Here is a 21,547-nt window from a genome sequence, read left to right as displayed (position 1 = left end):
TCCAGTGTACATGTGCTGAAAGCTCAGTCTGACGGGCCGTGGGGTTTGTGTTGAAGTTTAGAAGATCAATTTGTTTGCTTCTATTGAATGCAGTTGTGCATTGCTACGTTAACACACACTTGACTTGGGCTGTCATGTTCTGGTCTGACAGTCCAGTGGGCACTCTTTCTGGATATCAACAACCTTGTACCCATCAGGTTGCCACTATAGGTTAGCTGACCAAGACCACAAGATCTCAGCCTGCCGGATGCTCCTGCCTAGGTAACCACAACCTCAATCCACGGATGGCACAACCTGGAACCAAGCAGGTAAGATCTGGACTGCAAAGCTTAGTCTAATATAATCTACCTTTGCTCTCGGAGTCTGCATCCTTGATCTCAGCAATATCTTCACGCAGACCCTGCGGTAGTACCATCATCCCTGCCTCTCCAATAAATATTTTATCACTTGTGAGCTGAAGGTGTATTTCCCTTCTTGGAGTTACTCCTCTGGGAAGCAGAAAATGGGCTGGATGTACACTGCAGCTGAGAAAACATCTGACCAGATCAGGCTGCATTTAGCAGCAGCATCCCATCTTGCAGCCTGATCTGGTCAGACATCAGAAGCTGTGTTTGGTCAGTTCTAGGGAAACAACAGATTGCTGCTCTAAGTAATGTTGGGGTACCAGCAGATGGTGCTCCTCCCTTTGGTAAAGAAGTCCCCAACCAATGTCCCAGTCTGGTGACAGGAGACACTATGCTGTAGGAGATGCTGTTGTTCTGATGCAGATGAGATATTTAAGCAAAGGTCCCGACTGCATTGTCACTGAAGATTGCAGGGCATTGCTTGTAAAAGTAGGGGTTTTAATCTCAGTGTCCTGACTAAATTCCACTCTGAACTGGTACAACATCCATTCTTAATTCAGCTAGTGAAGAAATCTCTCTCTCCTCTTTACTGTGTAGTAGGGCTGCTGGTACAGAATGACAGCACTGTTATCATCATGTAGATGGGTGGCAAAAGACAGCTTATATCATCATGAATGAATGACTACAAACAAAGAAGACCAGATTTAGCTCTCTATATATACAGGAGTTGAGATCATAACTTTTGACTCCTATATGAAATGGTGGTAAGCTGTTTATATACTAATTTATGTTTCAGCGATATGTCTTGCAAAATTTATAATTCATTCATCTTACTGTAGCAAGTGTAGCTGAAATAATTCTTGTCAATGAATGCGTTTAAGACAGCCCTGCTGTATATACAAGAAAACCCTTTAGTATGTGTCGGGAATAATAATCTAAACACAACACAAAACAAGGGAAAAACCACCAGGACTCAGGTTCAGAGTTGCCAAAAAGAAAACTGACTGGATTTTTCCATGCAAAATTCCAAGCCACTGTTCCGAAAGGAAGAGGGATGTGAGTCTGTTCAGAGGGAGAGAGGGAGCAAGATGGGGCATCATTCTCATTACACGGGCAAAGAGAGGGATGGAAGATGAGAGGAAACGCATCTAAATCAATCAATCAGGCTTTGCCCAGAAAAAAACCCTCCTGGTGCTGTGAGTTTTTAAACATCCAGGGCCTGTATTTCAAACACTTGGGAGCATGCATCCCCGCAGGAATCTCCAGGGATGGAAGCACCTCAGTCTCTTACAGAACCCACTCCTGACTCGGTGTCATCTGGTACTGGTGGTTCTTACTCTGCAGGGCAGCACCTATTCCTGAACAGCATTCCTCCCTTTCCATCAAAACACACACACACACACACACACACACACACACACACAAAACAGGTCCACAAGACATCCCAGACATACCACCTGCATCCTCTGCTTTGAAAGAAGAAACACATCCTATATTCCTGTTGGAACCTGCATGGCTTTGCCTCAGTGCATGTACAAGTACACCCCCTGGTACCAGGTACACCACCCACCCACACACAGACTCCTTATATTTTAGAGGAACAGGTAAAGGTTTATTCCATGGTGAAAGGAAAAGAAAAGAGATGCAACGTTTGCTGTGGAGCTTTCTTCAGGTGTCAACACCAGAAACTATTCTATTTTCATTTCCTTTCAGCAGTGAATAAACCTTTACCTGTTCCTTTGCACCCTAAACATGCTGACGCAGCTACCTACTTGAGCTTTTTTATACATAACCGCACAGGACAGCAGACCTTGCTCAAACATGGATTGCTGGATACATATTGAAAAACACAACAGCACCAGGTAGGAATTCATTCAGGCAAACAAAAAAGCTAGGCACACATACAGATGCAGAGCCTTGCTATATGAGACTGAGCGCCTCCACTGGCCAAGTGTCCCTGCATCACTACTGCGCCTGCAGTATAGATATCAGCCTCTGCGTGACACACAAGGCCAAGCGACGCCAGTCATGGCCGTGTTTGGGTCTGCTCGGTCTTGTGGTTGGCATTGCGTGGCACATGTGATCATCTCTGTCAGGGCTGCCCGGTTTCGGGGGGCCTGGACTCTGCACAGATACATGCATGCCTAGCTCTTGTTTTTCTTTTTTTTCCTCTTTAAATTGTACTTTGTGTCCGAACCAGGGAGGGCAGCATACATAAAGAACAGGGTCCCGAAGGTCAGCCGGGACACTCGAAGAAGGAAGAAAGAGTTGAAAGGAGAGGAGGAAGAAGAAGGAGACTGCCATGCCTAGACTGATCTACTCATTGACGTCCTTACACTGTCGTCAGTAGCTGCCTTATCTATTATCACCTCAGGCAGAAGCCGTCCGCCAGGGATGTTGGGCCCGGGGCCCCCGATGAGCGAGACCACGCCGTTGCAGTCGACCGTGCTGTTCCTCTTGACGCCGTGCGGCAGCAGCGGGTTGATGCGGGACGAGCGGCTGCCCTGGCTGTACCCGCTGTAGCTGTTGCGGCGCACGGGGATGAAGAGGGAGCCGCGGCGCTCCTCGCTCTCCTCCACGGTGCTGTGCTCGTCATCGGCGAACTCGTTCTCCGAGCCAGCGTCCTTGGAGCGGCCCTTGAAGCTGAAGATGCTGCTGCGGCTGTTGTGGCGCGAGAGGAAGGGCGAGCCGGGGATGCTGAGGAGGGACTGCAGGGGGAGGGAAGAGGGATCGGGGTAGGAAGCAGATTGGATGGGCGAGAGAGAGAAGGGTTTTGGAGAAAGCATTTGAAAGAATTACCCTCCAGTGGGGGAGAGTGAGGAACCTCAAGATGTCTTCCCCCCCCAGCCTTTGAGACACTCGCTGACTGGGGGAGAGGTGCGTCTCTCGCTGACTGCACCGCACTGACTGCAAGTGCCCGGGAGGCCAAAGGGGGCGCTGTGATCTGACAGATCTGTGGCTAACCGTTCCCACCCAACCCCCATAGGTGCTTAACCGATTGCACAGCACCACTCAGAGAATCCTGGATCATAGTTGGCCGGTGACATGACCCAGTTTAAAGTTATTTCAAAAGTGGAGGGCCGAGAACCCTTAAAAACAGCCAGTAAATAACTTGCATTCAGGTTGGCAAACAGCAGATGACAAAGCGCCAAAACACAGAGCCTCTCCAGGGTCCTGAGAGGAGGTGCTACAGGGTCCAATCAATCAGTTGTTTAGTCTGGTAAAGAAACCGCTCAGCTGTAGGTGCCATCTTGACATGTTGTACACTGAGCCACCAGGCAGTAGGGGCTGGCGATGAAAGTGCAAGGACGCAGAGGAGGGCACAGGTTGGCAGTGCCCGCACTGTACCAAAGCCTGCACTCCCCAGGAGAATCAGATTCTTGGCACAACAAGCTTAAGCTATTTATATCACTGCTAGCGTCTGGGAATGCTAACATCCTGTCTGCTGTTCGGAGTTGCATGCAAAGCAGGGAAGTTGTGAGCCCAGGGTCCAGAGCCCAGGGAAGAGGTCCCATGTGGCAAGCTGGACAGGAACAGATTACTCCACTGCTCCCACCGAGATCATCCATCTGGCAGAACACAGCAGGCAGGAGCAGGGGTAAAGGAAATAGGAGACTAGGGGGAAGGTGCTGAAGCTGGCAGGTAGAGGAAATGACAGAGATACACTAAAACTGAGAAACGTCTGTCCATCTTATAGTGACACCTTCATCCTTCAGAACCAAAGGAGCAAAGACGATGTGTGCACAGCTTCTTCAAACTGTTGTCCGTTAGTCCTAAATCAAGACATTTGACATTAATTCAGGGCTTTTTTAGCCATGAAAACACAGACCTCCAAATTCCAGGCCTGGAGAAAACCCAACCCAGGGGGTTTTAGAGGTCCCATTAAATCACCATGTTTGAAAGTTTGGACTTTAATTCATCAAGCAAGATCTTAAATTAATCAATATAGGGATCATTTGGAAAACAAATCTGAAGACCTCAAACACTAGAGTGCCAGTTACAGAGAACAAATTACTTGTTTAATGAATAGCTTACATGTGTTCCCCCTCTTTAGAAATGGGTGATTTAAGGTGGCCTATAGGACAAACTGGATTGGGGCTCTCCAGTGATGAGTTGGATGATTTGGCAAGTCATTGCACTTTGAAAGTAGTTCCTATTTCAGTCATTTACTGCATGTAACTTTGAGGGGGTGGGTGAACTATATGTTTAAGCAAATGAACTCTTTCAAGCTATTAAGATCTCAGCTGGAATACAGCAGTGTTCTGCCCTCTGCTTCAGACATTTCTGTGCTACTGGAAGCTCATTCCTGTGTCCGACAGGGTTGACCATAAGAACAACGATAGAAAGAGACTGAAAGACATTGCTCTCAGCATCCTTTGAAAGATTCATGGTGGCCTTATTAATTATTCACAGTGAAAGCCCACCTCACTCTCGCTGCCTGTACAACACAGAAGAAACCTGGCTCCTGGACTCTCAGAAAAAGCTGAGGTAACAGCAGCAAGAGCTGGTTATTAAGTCCTGTAGCAATAACTTTATCTAGTTTGCATCTCTAATGATAGTTCTACAAAACAGATTCACCAAAAGCCAAAAACCCCTCTCAGGCTTGGCCTACACTTGCAATCATTACTACTAGTGCTTGCTTTCTATTACAGTGAGCAATTAGCTACTAGCAGTGCTTTACTCTAATCCAGAGAAAAGGACTTAAAATAATAGTGAAGATAAATCAAGGGGCAGCTCTCTAAGTCTCTGTGCACAGTGTTGTTTACCTGCAAGAAATTTATTTCTGAAAAGAACCACTAGCACATAAGTTCTAAGTTTAAAAACCAAAGGTTTTCTGCATGTATCAAAGGATTTTAACTGAACTCAACATACTGTTTCACACCTTTTTTGTTTGTAATATGTTTTAAATTGAATGTAATAATCACCAGTTATTTATTTTGTTCTGCTCACCTGATGTTGAAATAGGCAAACGTATGTTTGAGGGCTTGGCTCCAGCCCATGAGCCAAGCCTCACCTCAGCCCCCAGAGTGAGGAAGCTTGAACTGATGCCCACTGGATGAGAGGTGTGTCTCTCACCGATAGCCCAGGACGCCAAAGGGTTGTGCTGTAATCCGACAGAGCCCTAGCTAACCATTCCCACCCAATCCTCGCAGGCATGCATCTGATTGCTCAGCTCCAGTCGGGGAATCCAGACTCGAACCCATGATCACAGAGCCCTAACTTTCATCAGACAAGTCACTTTACTGTTCGAGCCCCTCGGGAGGCCCCAGTTTCATACCTTGCACTTCTGTCCAAACCGCTCCCCCCCCACCAGCTGGGGCCAACCCCCACAGCCCCACCTGGTTCATGATTGACGACTTCCTGCCCAGCCGGTTGTCCCCAGGGAACCGGAACTTCCTCTTGATGCTGTCACCAGACTCGGACTTCACAAACTTCTCGCTGTCTCCCTTCTCCTCGCCCCGCTCCTTCTGCCGCCACTTCTTCTTGCGGTTGCGGCGCTCCTTGGCGCTCTTGGAGCTGAGTTTGGAGATCTCCGAGGAGCTGCGGGACATGTGCCCCCCACCGTCGTCCTCAACCGCATCCTCCGACACCGTGCCCGCTGACGTTGCCATGGCAGCCGCCTGGGGTAGGGGGAGAGAGATGGTCACGGTGGGGCACATTCAGTTCTATGAAAAAGTCTGCCATGCAGGTGGCAACACAGCACAACTGCAAGACATGCACATCACCAGGGTGCCCCCTGAGCTCCCTTAAATGTCTTCCTTACTACAACACTGTTCCTGTTTTATAGTTCCTACAGTTGCTACAGTCCTTCAGTTTCACTCATACGCCCATCACCTGGTCTACACTGACATTTCCAATCTATCTAGATAACATTCCTTGCTATAGATAACATCCTTGGAGAAAATGGGGAAAGAAGAAGGAAAGTCAGCTGACCTGGGCATCTTCCTGCTGCTTCTTCAGCTGCTCCAACATGGCTTTAAACTCTGCTTCCTTCTGCTCCGCCTCCTCCAGCGTCGCCTGGTTCTGCTCCTCGTAGGCCATGGCGACCACAGCCAGAATGAGGTTGACCAGGTAGAAGGAGCCCACGAAGATGACCAGCACAAAGAAGATCATGTAGGTCTTCCCAGCAGCCCTCAGAGTCTGAGACACGGGAAGATGAGAGAGGCTGCCAATGAGAAGGTTCTAGAGTTTGTATTTCACTGCTGACCCAGAAGAAGACCCAGAGGGTTCGACTTTCTTACTGCAGTCAACCTTGTCCAGATATATACAGGCAGATATATTTTTTCTCAAGATCCAGTCAATGTTGCAGTGTAATTAAATTGAACGTATATAGACAAGGCTTTCCCTAATGGGTAGAAAGCCTCCTCTATAAGTGAACTTGTACATCTCCTGCTGTAACAGTCTGCTCTAAGTTAATAATCTTCCCACGATAACAGGAGATAGTGAGACTCCCTCGCAGCTCATTGTGAGGAATAATGAAAACAGGGCACTTTCTCTGAAGCCTATTAGAGAGGCACTATGCATTTAAGCCTGTGAACAACAAATTAAACTGAAAAAAAGCATTGTCGGTCTCATTTCTTGGTCTGCAGCTATCAGAGATAGTGATCACCTGATCTCAAAATTCTCACAAATGATGTCACACAGGGTGACAGCAGCTACAACTTGTTAACAGGAGTTTCCCTTTAGGAAATAAAAAGATTGATTTCATCAGAGCCCTGTTTGTGCCTTTGCATGCTGCGCTGGCAAGAGTGACACTCGTCCTCGTCCATTGTTTCACAACAATCTGCAGCTTTGCTCCAGTTCCTGCAGTTTATTCAGGGTGGCACCAGTGTTCAAGGCAGGCTCTCACCAGGTGGCAGCTCCAGCTGCGTTTAACTGTGGTTCCTTTCACAGAGAGGGGAGAGTAATTCTCTCGGACGCATCTATCAATTATAAATGTGATCTGCAGGCAGCATGAGGGAGGGTGAAGGGAGGGAGGCTGAGGGAGTTTGCAAATGCAATATGCTGCAGTGCACTGTGCACTTTGTTTTTTAAATGCAACCCACCATGACCCTGTAACAAGAGGAACACTCTTCCCCCACTTCACAAAAAAAAAACTACTCTTGCCAGTAAAACCTCCGTGAAAAGCACGCCCATCGGCAATACTTTAAGCAATAATGAAGCCTGCCTGGTTCAAAACACCAAAACCAATTCTCAACCTCCATCTACCCTTCTGAGTTTAAACCCCCATCAGTTAGTTGATAACACAGCTGGGATGACTGCAGAACTGCATATGGTGCTCAAGGACACAACAACACAGCTCACATCCTCACAGGGGATCTCATCTGCTATCCTGCTATCCAGACATCAGCTTCTGTCCAGCAGTTGCTATGAGCATGATATGACAGGGTTTGTGCGGGGCATGGCAGGGCTCTCCTTGTGGTGAGAGGGTTGGCACGGGGCATGGCGTTGGGGGGCAATCCCCATTGTGGAGAGAGGTAATTTGTTATTTAACCTGTTGAAAAGTCACACCTGGTGAAAATTAAGAAAAACACAGAAGGGATCAAATAACTTCAGCTTATCAAGAGAATGTCATGCCATATTTATGTGGGTGGCCAGAGTAAGTCAGTACACTGTCGCTCAATGGCAGTTTCTAACGTGTCTGTCAATGTTAGGCCAGGGACTGAGTGGCGACACCTTACCATGATCAGTGGAGTTTGATATTATGGGCAGACCTAACTAGTCCCTAAAGAGCTCCACCTGTACTGACTGACGGCAACACGACTGCATGGCACTATACTAATGAATCCCTGACAATTCATCAGTGCTGCCCCTCCGGGGGCTCATTCTGACATGACTACCAGTTCACTGACATGTTCCAGCCGGACAACATACGTTTTAGTGCTGCTTGCATAATGATGTCTTGTTGCCGGCTGGGACACCCCACATGCCAGACTTGAGCCCCCATTGAACATCTGTGGAATGATGTGTGGCATCTAGGGCTCAGACACCAGTAAACAGACATTGCTTGTCCAGGACTTACAAGAGGAATGGGCTAGAATCCCAAAACACAGCATCTGCAACCTGGTGCAAAGCATGCGTCACAGTGGTACAGCTTGTATTCATTCCAGCAGTGGCCTCAGACACTACTAGCCTGTGACTTTCACAGTAGACTATTGCTGATTGGCTCTGTTGATGACGCATGTTAATCAGCATGAAGAATTAGCCATCTCATGTCTGTTCCATAAAATGCCAATCCACCTGAAACATTAAAGACTAATTTTACAAATGGTAACTCTGTGAACCTGCTGCTGCCATAAAACATAACCTTCTTCTGATGCGCGGTTTATATCGATAGACATAACCTCCCAATGGACTCACCAGCTGGTACAAGTTCTCCCAGAAATCCTGGGTCATGAGCCGGAAGAGAGCCAGGAAGGCCCATCCGAAGGTGTCGAAGCTGGTGTAGCCATAATTTGGGTTCTTCCCAGCCTTCATGCAGGTGTATCCCTCAGGACAGCGACTGGATGGAGAGAAGAGGTATGTTTTGACTAAGAGAAATTAGGACTCCTGTTAAAAATCAGCTTCAATCCATTTCAGGGTTTGCTGCAAACAGCAGCGATCTTGAGCAAACAAGTGATGACGAAATCATTGACCTATTAACCCCCCATCTTTCTCCTCAATATACTGAAGAATAATAAGCATAAACATTAAGCATCTAATAAACATTGAAGGAATCCCCACTACATTGAAAATTTATGATCACTTTAGTCTTTGAAGGCTTTGATGAAGGTACAGTGAATTCTGGCATGTGTTTTGTTTAAAGCTGAGAAAACTGAAGGGTCTGTAAAGATCTCGGTGAACAACTCACCCAGAATCAGAGCTGTTTCCACACAGCAGAGCGTCTATTTGTCCAGGCACAAAGTAAAAATTTGCTGGAAATAAGAAATAAAAATAGTATTAATAGTATGAATCAATAAAGGCCTGGTGGTTCCTGAGTAACCTACTGATTTGGTGTACTAACATGGTATAATAAAAATCAAGATCGTGCACCATGTTTTCACCCAGTTCCTTTACTGGAAAGCTGTGTCCAGTTTTCACTTGTTGCTAGGTACTGCAAAAGCAAAGACAGCAAAGGCAAAAGGCAAAGGCAAAAGCAAAGGCTCTCTTGAACCCATCCTATCCCAAAAAACAGTTAACTGACATCAGGCTCTCACTTATGGACATCTGGACATAGGAAATACATCACACAAGAGTGAAAATAGTTGCTTTCTACTGAAGTCAACCGGGACTGGACCCTGTCCGGTCAGGAATGTGGACTCCTTCAACAGCGAGATTCCTTGGGTCAAACAAGGGCAATCAAGGTGAAGTGAGTGCCAGTTGGTTACTGATCTGAGGATCTCATCCAGACGCTAACTGTGGGAAGCAGGCGTGTGGGCTACAAGAGCCCCACAGGACTAAACCAGCAGGCAGTTCAGCAGGGGAGAGGGTGCGGGCGGGACTCACTGTCATTCATGATGTACTCGCGCCAGTCAAAGCCCTGGCTCCCGTTGCTCAGGTACAGCCCGGTGGTGTTGATGGGCCAGAAGACACACTTCTGCCGCAGGTTCCCCATGAACAGCTGCAGGCCGATGAGGGCGAAAACGCTGAGACAGAACACGGTCAGGATCATCACGTCTGACAGCTTCTTCACTGACTGGATCAGTGCACCTACAATGGTCTTCAGGCCTGCAGGGTGGCAACAAAGAGACAGAGGAAAACAGTAGACTATTGCCAAGGACCACAGAGCAATGGAAGGCAGGCACAACATTGCAGGGCTGTCACTAACCTCTGATTGCCAATCACTACGGTTATAATAGCAATTTTATATTCTTCTTATAAGGGGAAAAAATTAAACAGGAGGTGGACCACATAGAGTCATATAAGAATAATTCTAATTCTCATCATCTAAGCTCAAAACAATACGGACAAACGTGAGATGCAGCGGTGCAGACGAGGCTCGTATGGTACAGTGCTGTGATCTCTCCCAGCATTTCCAAGCCCCTAGTGCTTTAACATGGCACATTTACAAAGCAGAAATGCCATCGTATCTTCAAACATCACACCTTCATGCAGGTAGCAGGCTTTACGCTGCACCTGCTGAAGGCCCCATAAAACAGCCTGCAACTGGCTAAACCCAAGAAATTAACCAGCCACTTTGCAGGGTAAAGTCTGAATCTCTTTAGCTCTGTTTTCTGGTCTGATAAATAAGATAAATAAGAAATGAGGGAGGATTCTCATTATTTTTCCTTGGAGACTTTGGTTGGGGGTGGTGGTTCACAAGAAAGAAAAACCTGAAACCACTGCAGCACTGGAGCAATAGTACCATGGAAGCATTCCAGAGAAGTGTAACTAGATACATCCCAGGTCTAAAGGATTAAGGGCTTACACTGACAGCTGGAAACAGTCTCTTTAGTCTGGAGGGAGTGTCCCACACTGACAGGCTGAAGGAACTGAGTCTCTTTAGTTTGAAGGGACTGTCCTGCACTGACAGGGTGAAGGAACTGAGTCTATTCAGTCTGAAGGGAGTGTCCCACACTGACAGGCTGAAGAAACTGAGTCTCTTTAGTCTGAAGGGAGTGTCCCACACTGACAGGCTGAAGGAACTGACTCTCTATAGTCTGAAGGAAATGTCCTACACTGAAAGGTTAGAGGAACTGAACCTTTTTATTTTTGAACAGATAAGTCTATGTGGGGATCTGATACAAGTATTCATAATCATCACAGAAATGTTCCACCTAGGGGATTTCTTTTTAGAATCAACAGTGAAACACAAAGCAGAGAACTCAAGGGGAAACTATGTGAAAGTGCATTTTAAACCAAGAATAGGAGGCATATCTTAAACCCAAAGAATCTGTGAGTCTGGAACTACCTGCTCAGCCATGTTGTTGAAGCCGATATCTTGGCTTCTTTCAAGAGAAGCCTGGATAAGATCATTGAATCAATTAGCTACTGACTATCAAAAGGGCTAAATGGGCTGAAGTTTTTAACCGTTTTTAAGTTCTTAACAAAGGAGACATTTCCACAACAGATCTAAAGAGCATCAGTAACAAAATCTAAAGCATAATGACAGTAATTGCAATAACTCTAATTGCTTTAGTGAGGAAAGTCATCACTTCTAGCAGACAGAAAATCATTCAATTGGGTTACAGTTTTACATAAAATATTACACTCACTCCCCTTCCCTAAAAAATTATTAATACTTCTCTTTCTTCGGAAACCCTCTATAACAGAAAACATAGTTTTGATACAAGCTCAAATCATTAAGTGGCGATATAACAATTTAACTACAGTATGTTTAATTTACTCGCAGCACATAGGTATCTAAATGAGTAATGTTGCCCTGATGTTTTGTTCAGTAATAGGTGAAGATTGCCTTTTATCATTGCCCAGTATTTTTTGGACAAATCTGTATGTGATTTACCAATGTGTTTCAGGATACCCTTGTTACGGCATGACACTAATTCAAATGGTCTAATAGTCAATTGCTTCTTCACATGTAAATACTCCATCTATCCTCCATCCAGGTGGATGCTGTACATTGGTGGTGGTGGAGGGGAGTCCCCATTACCTGTAAAGTGCTTTGAGTGGAGTGTCCAGAAAAGCGCTATATAAGTGTGAGTAATTATTATTAATTATTATCTATTTAAAAGGTAGACACAGCCCTGTTCTGCAATAACTCCTCCTCATTTACTGTGACTGGTTACCACAGACCTTATTAGAATACAGAGGCAGGGCAAATTATCTCTAAATTGGAATGAACACAAGAAAAGTTACAAACGAGAGGAGGCCATTTGGCCCACCTGTGTGTTAGCAGATGATTGATTCAAGGATATCATAAAGCCTTTTCCTGAAGGAAACCAGGGTATCAGCTTCAACCATGTGGGTGGGTAGCTTGTTCCCGACTCCCCCCGCTTTGAAACACTTGAACAAATTTGTGGTCAGTCCACGGGGTCCACCCTAATCAGTGCTAATACTGCAATTTTAGTATATGTGCTGCCGAACTGATCTGCTCCATCAATAAACTGAAGAAGTATTAAGTAGAAATTCAGGATGCATTAAAAGGGAAAGTAAAATTCCCCTTTCACACATATACATGTAGTCCTAGCTAAAAATTAAACCCATGTAACTTTACTGTGAAATTTAAACCATTTTTTAAATCAACATGATTATTTTTCACATTTCCAAAGAACAGAGAACAAAGTTTAAGAGCCATTCCATCATGCTTTCCCCCTATCTGGAGATTGTGATTTTCAGAAGTGACATTACTGTAAATTCCTGAGTGCCAGATTTCTGAAAACAGTCAAAAAGGAAACTTTGAAGGTAGTACGTTTGACACTACCTTTCAAAATGACTTTGACATAATGCACAATTAAGGTAGGCTGTTTTATTTATTCTTTACAAATTTCACTTTAATGTACTATATACATGTTGGATTTTAAAACTATAAGAATTAGATGCTATTAATACCCCCCCCCCCCTTGCCTCCAGACTTGCACTCAAGACAGAGGAAACTGTGGAAGGGCTCCTAATGATGTGGATTTTAATTAAACATTCATCAGGAAATAATATAGCATCACAACAATGAGCAAAACTAGAGGACTGGGAGCAGGAGGACAAGCAGGGAGATGGAACTGCATGCAGGTCATTTAAACTCCAAGGCTGAAAAGAAAGATTTGACTTGTACTCCCTCTGGAGCTTTTGAGAAAACATATATTTTTTTCTTTTTTTCCTTGTCATCTTCCTCTCACCCCTGCCACCCTTGTTCAACCAAAACTGAAGTTCAGGAAATGGAAAAGGAAACACCAGGGCCAGTGCCCCCGGCAGGCCACGCGCAGAACAGCAGAAGACACAGGCCAGGAGAGCGAGTAGGCCGATAGCCTGAAGAGGAGGCTGCGGAACCGGGGAGTATGCACCATCCGAAACAAAATCTCTCCTTTACAGAGAGAGGGGCCGAGATTTCAGACCCGAAAAGGGCTTGGCAGCATGCTAGTCTGCAGTAAACAATAGGAGCTGCAGACGGACGCACAGCGCTCGCTGTGCGGCTCAGGCCAGAGTCATCAAACTGCCCTTCCTTCCTTAAAAACCCAGGAAGACCAGTCAATGTTTGAGACACAATGTCATTCTCGGGGTGAAAACGTGAAGCCCTGATGCCTCATCTCTTAGGACCTCTTCTCATAGGAAGAGGGTCAGTAAATGTATCAGACACTCAAGTCTGGCTCTGACAACTGGAATCACTGCTCTCAAGGGTCTGGAATCAAACACTGGCAGCCTGGCACAGACAGAAATGCAGTGAGTGGGTACTACTGGAATTACCAAAGGGGAGCTTTAGGGAGCCACAGATACTAGGAACTGCTGTGCTTTAGGGAGCCACAGATATTAAGATCCATGGTGATTTAGGGAATCACAGATAGTAGGATCCACTGTGGCTTTAGGGATCCACTGATAGTAGGATCTGCTGTGGCTTTAGGGATCCACTGATAGTAGGATCTGCTGTGGCTTTAGGGAACCACAGATAGTAGGATCAGCTGTGTCTTAGGAACCACAGATACTAGCATCCGCTGTGGCTTTAGGGAACCACAGATAGTAGGATCCACTGTGGCTTTAGGGAACCACAGATAGTAGGATCTGCTGTGCCTTTTGGGATCCACCGATAGTAGGATCCACTGTGGTTTTAGGGATTCACTGATAGTACGATCCACTGTGGCTTTAGGGAACCACAGACAATAGGATCTGCTGTGGCTTTATGGATCCACTGATAGTAGGATCCGCTGTGCCTTTTGGGATCCACCAATAGTAGGATCCGCTGTGGCTTTAGGGATCCACTGATAGTAGGATGCACCTTGGCTTTAGGGAACCACAGATAGTAGGATCTAGTGTGGCTTTACGGATCCACTGATAGTAGGATCTGCTGTGGCTTTAGGGAACCACAGATAGTAGGATCTAATGTGGCTTTACAGATCTACTGATAGTAGGATCTTCTGTGGCTTTAAGGAATGACAGATAGTAGGATCTGCTGTGGCTTTAGGGAACCACAGATAGTAGGATCCACTGTGGCTTTAGGGATCCACTGATAGAAGGATCTGGTGTGGCTTTAGGGATCCACTGATAGTAGGATCTGTTGTGACTTTAGGGAACCACAAATAGTAGGATCTGCTGTGGCTTAAGGGAACCACAGATAGTAGGATCTGTGGTGATTTAGGAACCACAGATACTAGCATCCACTGTGACTTTAGGGAACCACAGACAATAGGATCTGCTGTTTCTTTATGGATCCACTGATAGTAGGATCTGCTGTGGCTTTAGGGAACCACTGATAGTAGGATCTGCTGTGGCTTTATGGATCCACTGATAGTAGGATCTGCTGTGGCTTAAGGGAACCATAGATACTCAGATCTGCTGTTGCTTTAGGGAAGAATAGATACTAGGATCCACTGTGGCTTTAGGGAACCACAGACAGTAGGATCCAATATGGCTTTATGGATCCACTGATTGTAGGATCTGCTGTGGCTTAAGGGAACCATAGATACTTGGATCCGCTGTTGCTTTAGGGAAGAATAGATACTAGGATCCACTGTGGCTTCAGGGAACCACAGACAGTAGGATCCGATGTGGTTTTATGGATCCACTGATAGTAGGATCTGCTGTGGCTTTAGGGAACCACAGACAGTAGGATCCGATGTGGCTTTAGGGATCCACTGATAGTAGGATCTGCTGTTGCTTTAGGGAACCATACTCAGATCCTCTGTTGCTTTAGGGAACCATAGATACTCGGATCCTCTGTTGCTTTAGGGAAGCAGAGATACTAGGATCCACTGTGGCTTTAGGGAACCACAGACAGTAGGATCCGTGCTGGCTTTGGAGAACCACAGACAGTAGGATCCGATATGGCTTTAGGGAACCACAGACAGTAGGATCTGCTGTGGCTTTAGGGAACCACAGCTAGTAGGATCCAATATGTTTTTTCCCTAAGGCTTCCACACCATCTCCCATCAACGCAGAATAATTTCCACCCTTTAAGCAAAACAGTCAAGATCTGAAGGTGGAAATGCACGCAAACGAATATCAGTTTTTTCCATCCCCAGGCTTCACTGTTTTTTTTAGCGAGTGGAGCATGACAGTTTCTACAATGCTACTCTTGTTTTGAATTTTCAGGTAGGATGTAAAAAATCCTCCGTGTTTGTTTAAAACAAATTAATTTTAAAAAATCAAGAAAAAATCAAAAATCAAAAAAAGAAACCATCTGTCGGCTGAGCTCTTAGCCAATGTAATAATAAAAGCAAGTGACTGTTGGAAAGCACCATGCAGCATAAAATGTGTTCACAATCTAGGCTTGGCAGTCTTCGTGAATAAATAATAAAGGATGTTCCTCTGGATCTCACTAAATGGTATGCCATTTTCATCTGGAGGAGTGCATGGGTGTAAGCGTGCATATTCCTACCCAACCAGAGCTCATTTTTTCACAAGGGCTGAATCCTTTTTTAAGCTGTAATTTCATCCCTCTGTCCATAAGTTAAACAGATCTTAAAATGTTCTTGTTTTTTGTTTTATTTCTTGTTCAGGGTTTTGGAATTTGGCTGCTTGTGATATTGATTTCAAAACTGCTTATGCTGCACTACCCTTTTCTAATAAGAGCTGAAGGCACTCAGCTCTTTACATCTTTGACATGTTTATTAGGGAATTAAATCAAGTCTGTTTCTTGTAGCAGGAAGTGCAAGGAAGGAAGGGGAGTAGAAGTTAAAAAGGTAAGAAAGGCATGATCAGTTCTGTGAAGGGAGACCTCTGAGGAAAACCAGGTTGCTGGTTTAAGTGGTTACTGGTGGACCTGTAGGAGGCGCTCCTCTCTGAATCAGAACAATGCCCCTGCATGGTGACTGGGATCTCTGTACTATAGAAGGAGCCATCCTTCATGCGACACTATAAATTGAGGGTCTGAGTACTTGGTCATTAAAAATCCCATGGCACTGTTCATAAAAGTAGGGGCATCCTTGGTCTCATAAGTAAATTGCATTCTGGGCTTCTATCTTCCCTCCCGAACGTTCCTGCTTAGTTTCACTGGTGATGCGGTTTCTCACTCCTCCCCACGATCTGCTGGTGCAGAAATGCTGCAATGTTTCACCCAGGTGTGGCTGAGCTCAAGTGAAAGGTAAAGTGGGTCCCTCTCTATGTCTCAAGTGGTTTGGGATCCATTTGAGTGAAAAGTGCCAAACAAATACAATTATTTTAATAACAGAGAAAATAAAGTCAAAGGTCAGAAAGTCTTGTTAACAGGTTTTTTTTACAGTCCAAGGGTATAAAAAAGGTATTTTTGTGTTCCAGCTGAACTCTTAATTATAACTAATCCAGTACAAAAGTATTACCACTGCAGGTGTGTAAGGAGGCGAACCTCAAGCAGTACAGAAACATGAAGCACTCTCAGCAAGTAAGCGAGGTGTTAGCACAATTCCCTGTGCTGAATGCATTCCTAGAGTTTACAGTGATTTGCCATCAGCTGGATAAGAACAGATCCAGCCTCATATAAGAGAAAACCTATGGGTGTCGTTGCAAGCAAACCGAAACCTCTGACAGCTCTGTTAGCTAACCTGGCAGAGCAGGAAGACATGAAAACTGACACCTTCAGGTCTAAGCATGTCTCATCATAGAGACATTTTAAATACTACAGAGTTTTCATCTTGGGGCAAAACTCCCCTATTGATTCTCCAGAGGGCTGTATTTGATTATGTCAAGGTCACTCCATCCTAGCTTGCCAGATCATCAGGTTCCAGAATTCACTTACAGGATGAGCAAAGGCTGCAGGCTTCTGCGCCTCAGATGTAAACTAACAAAGTGTGCACTGTTTAATCCTTAGGTCATACCTGAATACAAGTTCATTTATGTTCACATGTTTCTCTCTCTTTTTTTTACTACATGTGCAAGAACTGGCCAGAACGTTAGAAACTGCTAAAGCCAGTATCTGCTGCTGGATGTGTTATACTTTTTTAAATCCTCAATGAAGAATTATTCTGCATATTCACACATCCGCCTACATTTTTACTTGAATTCTATTTCATTTTATTTATACTGGGGGTGATTGGGAGAAACTGAGCAGAACCTTGAGACTCAAATTAGACTGCGAAGCCTATCAAAAATGTATTGGTACCATTTTTGAGAATTGTTTAAAAATAAATATTTTTTTTTCAGAAAACCAAAAACAAAACCTAGTTTCAAGGAGTAAAACAAAATTGAAATAATATTAATAATTAAAAAAAAAGATACAGATCAGCCTTAGTGTTTAAATTGTCTCTCACCTGGAATGACAGAGATAGTTTTCAATGCTCGGAGAACTCGGAACGTTCTCAGCGCGGACACATTTCCGAGGTCCACAAACTCTGTGACATATCTGAAAATAAGGGAGGATCACACACAAACACGATGACAAAACCAACACGCCAGAGACGGGAGCACAACACCATCGACCAGGAGGAAACGGCACTCACAGAGCCTACCCATCGAAAAAAGAAACAAAAACAACCAAACACACCTAACACCGACCCTTCTCCCCCCACTGCTGTCTTACCTGGGATTACAGAAATAGTTTTCAAAGCCCTCAACACTCTGAACGTGCGCAGAGCTGAGACATTGCCTAGGTTTACAAACTCTGTTACATACCTGCAGAATCAAATCAAAGTTACTTGTAGTGAACAACAAAGAAACAGTTTTAAGAGAAAACAAGAGCTGCCTGGCTAATGAAGACAATGCAACTGCTGGAGAAGGGAAAGGGAATACGGCCAATGTGCACAAGAAATAAAGGAACAGACATTGCCCTTTCCCCAGGCTTGTTTCCCAGAGGGACACCAAGGGCTGGAACGGTGAAAGGGCTTACATTTAGGTAAAAAAAAACAGACCTCACTGCTATTGGAACCAATCGGCAACTCCGATTTTAAAATCTCATGACGTCAGTTTTTTATTTTTTTGTTAAAAATGCCCTTGTCCTCCTCACCCTTCTCAGCACTGCCATCACCCCTGTACAGGAATCAACATCCCCACTCACACCCTCACACGTCCTTCATTGCTGTACCAATGAGGAAGACCCACACCGAAACGGTTTTTGCACCGGCAGAGGTCTTCTCCAGCCGCCCCTAGCGGTGTAAAGAGGCGGCAGGTGCCTGGAAAGAAGGGTGTGCGTGGGAGGTGAGAGGGTCCTTGAACAGGAGAGAGCAGGTGAGCGACACACAGCCCTGCAGCCTTCACCCTGGGGGCTCTCTGTGCACCGACTAGGAAGCAATGTGACACAATCAGGCAAACAGATGGGGCTGATTCACGCCCAAGCTAAAATCAGATCGCCGGCATACCAGCTAGCGGATCACAGGTCTGTCAGTTCCTGCTGGAAAAACAAATATACACTCATCCCTTGATTTCTGAAAACAAATTTTTGCTGTGATGAAATGTGCATTTTTGTACCATTTTCACAGTTAGGGAGAGATTTTCCTTATGACAAAAGCACCACCCTAACCTCCCAGAACAGAGGTCCTCGGTGTGTCTGCATTTCTTAAACCTTTTGTACATTTTACTTATGTTCTATTCTACAATATGAATATCATAACGATTAATTATCTAAAACAAAGAATGTTCTTATTTTGAAGATTCAGTGCTCTGTTAGGTTATAAATATGTCATGCTTGGTACATTTCTTGAAGCTTGGAGAGAATCAGAAGATTTTACTTGTAAAGTCATAATAATTTCAGTTGCAGTTTCCAAATGTTCTGTTTTTGAGGAAAGAATTACAGTAAGTAAATCTAAGGATGGAAATACAATATACAGTATGTGCACACATAAGGACCTTTGCAAATACATTCAAAATTAACATGCAAATTCCTACAAAAATGTTTGGAAGCCCAAAATCAACCACAATCTTAGCAACACACACACACACACACACACACACACACACACACACACACACACACACACCCACACACACAATACACACAATACACACAATACACACACAAATTCACACGCACACACATGTAGTAGGATCTTGTTGCTCTTAAGAAGAGGAATCTTCTCACGAGGAGGCCATACTGCTAAGAACCTGTGACCAGTTTACAAGAAACACCTATAATTTAATCCCCCATTAGGGGCTCCATGTGCTTGAGGGTGTTGCTTAACACACCGAACTTCAAAGCCTTGTTAAGGGAAATATCATATCTTAAAGGGATATAAGGGAAAGGTAATGTATATCACTTAACACAAAGTGTTTCGTGCAGCCTGCACCTGGGACCAGGTGAACTGAGCACTTATTTCAATCAAGTGATCAGCTGTTTTTCATCTCTTAATTTTTCAGTATACAGATTCTGCAGAGCCTGGATCGCGCGGAGGGAAAAGTGTGAAGTAGGAAGTAGAGAGATGAATGGAAGCTGGAAGCTGGAAGCTGGAAGCTGGAAGCTTGAAGCTGGAAGCTGGAAGCTGGACTGGACCGGTTGAGCTTTTTTGCTTTAAATCAGTACAAACACACCCACATCGGCAAATGCACAAAGGAGAATGAATTAGGATAAACTGAGACGAAGCCTCATCATGCAGACTGAAGATTCAATTGAAATACAAGGTCTTAAAATGTAATATGACATAAAGATAGAGAAGAACTGAGGTTCCGAGGTGCTTGGGAGACACTGACCATGTGTCTGCAAGCACCTTTGTACATCAGAAACTGCAGGAGAAACAGTTTTCCATTCATTTCCTAACTGCTTATTCAATACAGGGTCGTGGAGGAGCTGGAGCCTATCCCAACAAGCAACGGGTGCAAGCCAGGATACGCTGTGAAGGGGATGACACAGAGACACTCACACCAGGGCCAACTTTTGAGAAGTTAATTACCCTACTAGCATGTCTTTGGACTCTGGGTAGAAACTGGAGCACCTGGATGAAACCCATCCAAACTCCACTCAGATAGCACCCAAGCGCCAGAGTTGAACTCAGGGCCTCAGCAATGCGAGGCAGCGATGCTAACCTCTGCACCACTGTGCTGTCCTTTCCATTTTTTATCTCTCTAAATTATGCACAGAATCATCCTGATTATTTTATATTTTGAGTCCTACAGCACCCAAGGCAGTATCAGCAACATCAACTGGATCACAACCCAAGTTCATGAGCTCCTGGAAAGCAACAGGGGGAGTGTAGCACAGCAACAGGAAGATAGGCCAGCAGACTCAAGCCCACCCATCCTTAGCCATGCTCAGCTGGTAGTGCACCACTATTTAGGGAATTCCAGTCCCCATTGGGTAATCACATAGCCCAGATTGGAACCAGCAAAGTCTAGACTATCTAGGTCTCCAAAATACAGGATGGTTGAGTTAATCAAAGGCCTCCCTTCTGCACTGTTCATTTTCCAAAGTTAATCAGAACTAAAAGAAAGCAGGCATTCAGAGGATACTTACGCCATAGAAATGACACTGAAATCCAGCCAATTCCATGGATCTCGGAGGAACGTGAACCCGTCTATACAGAATCCTCGAGCAAGGATTTTTACAATTGATTCGAAAGTATAAATACCAGTGAAGGTGTACCTGCAAAACAGGAGAAGAACCGGCATGGCCTATTTAGTGTCAGGAAACAGGCAAGAGCACGACTGCATACTTAAATCACGCCTCCTCTCTAACCACACTGTCCACTGAACTGATAAACTGGAATTCATCTTAAGACTGCAAGAGAAATCCTGCTCAGTTCGCTCACAATGCATGCACTGGTGGATCTCTGAACTAACGGTCAAGCCTGAAGACTCCTTTACCCATAAGAGCTGCACCCAGATCTGACCTGCACAGGCGGTCATTTGGGTTTTGTTATATGGCAGGGACAGGCAACTCCAGTCCTTAGAGGACAACAGGATGCTATGGTCTGTATCCCACCTCTGATCTACATTACATATGTCAAGTAATTGGGCTACAAACCACTTGCTCATTGAAAGAATAACTACAGGACTCCTCCTCAAGTTCTGAAGCTTACCCAACCCTAATCTATAGTGACTGGAACCCACTGCAGTATTCTAGACCAGGGACAGGCAACCCCAGTCCTCCTGTGGCACAGACACTGCTTTTCATTTTGCCCCAGCTCATAATTAACCAAATTAAATAACTGGATAAGTGAAATCACCTCTTTGTTTAAAAGTTTTTTTTATCAGATGCTAAATGAACTAAGTCCTAAGAAGTC

General features: G+C 44.9%; 1 protein-coding gene across 7 annotated transcripts in view; it reads right to left on the bottom strand.

Moving 5' to 3' along the window:
• The window catches only part of scn8ab (sodium channel, voltage gated, type VIII, alpha subunit b), a 99,185-nt gene that overhangs the window by 45,669 nt on the left and 31,969 nt on the right, over positions 1 to 21,547 (bottom strand). For 2 of the 7 annotated variants that reach the window (XM_088633491.1, XM_088633495.1), the window contains exons 5-12: positions 20,779 to 20,907; positions 17,651 to 17,742; positions 9,831 to 10,052; positions 9,196 to 9,259; positions 8,706 to 8,847; positions 6,279 to 6,485; positions 5,684 to 5,965; positions 2,681 to 3,052 (exon numbers count right to left, since the gene is read on the bottom strand). In XM_088633491.1, coding sequence (XP_088489617.1) covers positions 2,681 to 3,052; positions 5,684 to 5,965; positions 6,279 to 6,485; positions 8,706 to 8,847; positions 9,196 to 9,259; positions 9,831 to 10,052; positions 17,651 to 17,742; positions 20,779 to 20,907 — 1,510 coding nt within the window. Of the gene's footprint in view, positions 1 to 2,680; positions 3,053 to 5,683; positions 5,966 to 6,278; positions 6,486 to 8,705; positions 8,848 to 9,195; positions 9,260 to 9,830; positions 10,053 to 17,650; positions 17,743 to 17,919; positions 18,012 to 20,778; positions 20,908 to 21,547 lie in introns of those variants that run through there. The other 5 variants (XM_088633494.1, XM_088633498.1, XM_088633492.1 and 2 more) reach the window with 4 other exon arrangements.

This window comes from Lepisosteus platostomus, chromosome 1, assembly GCF_059453375.1.
Source record: "Lepisosteus platostomus isolate fLepPlt1 chromosome 1, fLepPlt1.hap1, whole genome shotgun sequence".
In the NCBI taxonomy this organism is placed as follows: Eukaryota; Metazoa; Chordata; class Actinopteri; order Semionotiformes; family Lepisosteidae; genus Lepisosteus; species Lepisosteus platostomus.
The sequence above is the reverse complement of the archived record's forward strand: the minus strand, read 5'-3'. Positions and strand labels throughout refer to the sequence as shown.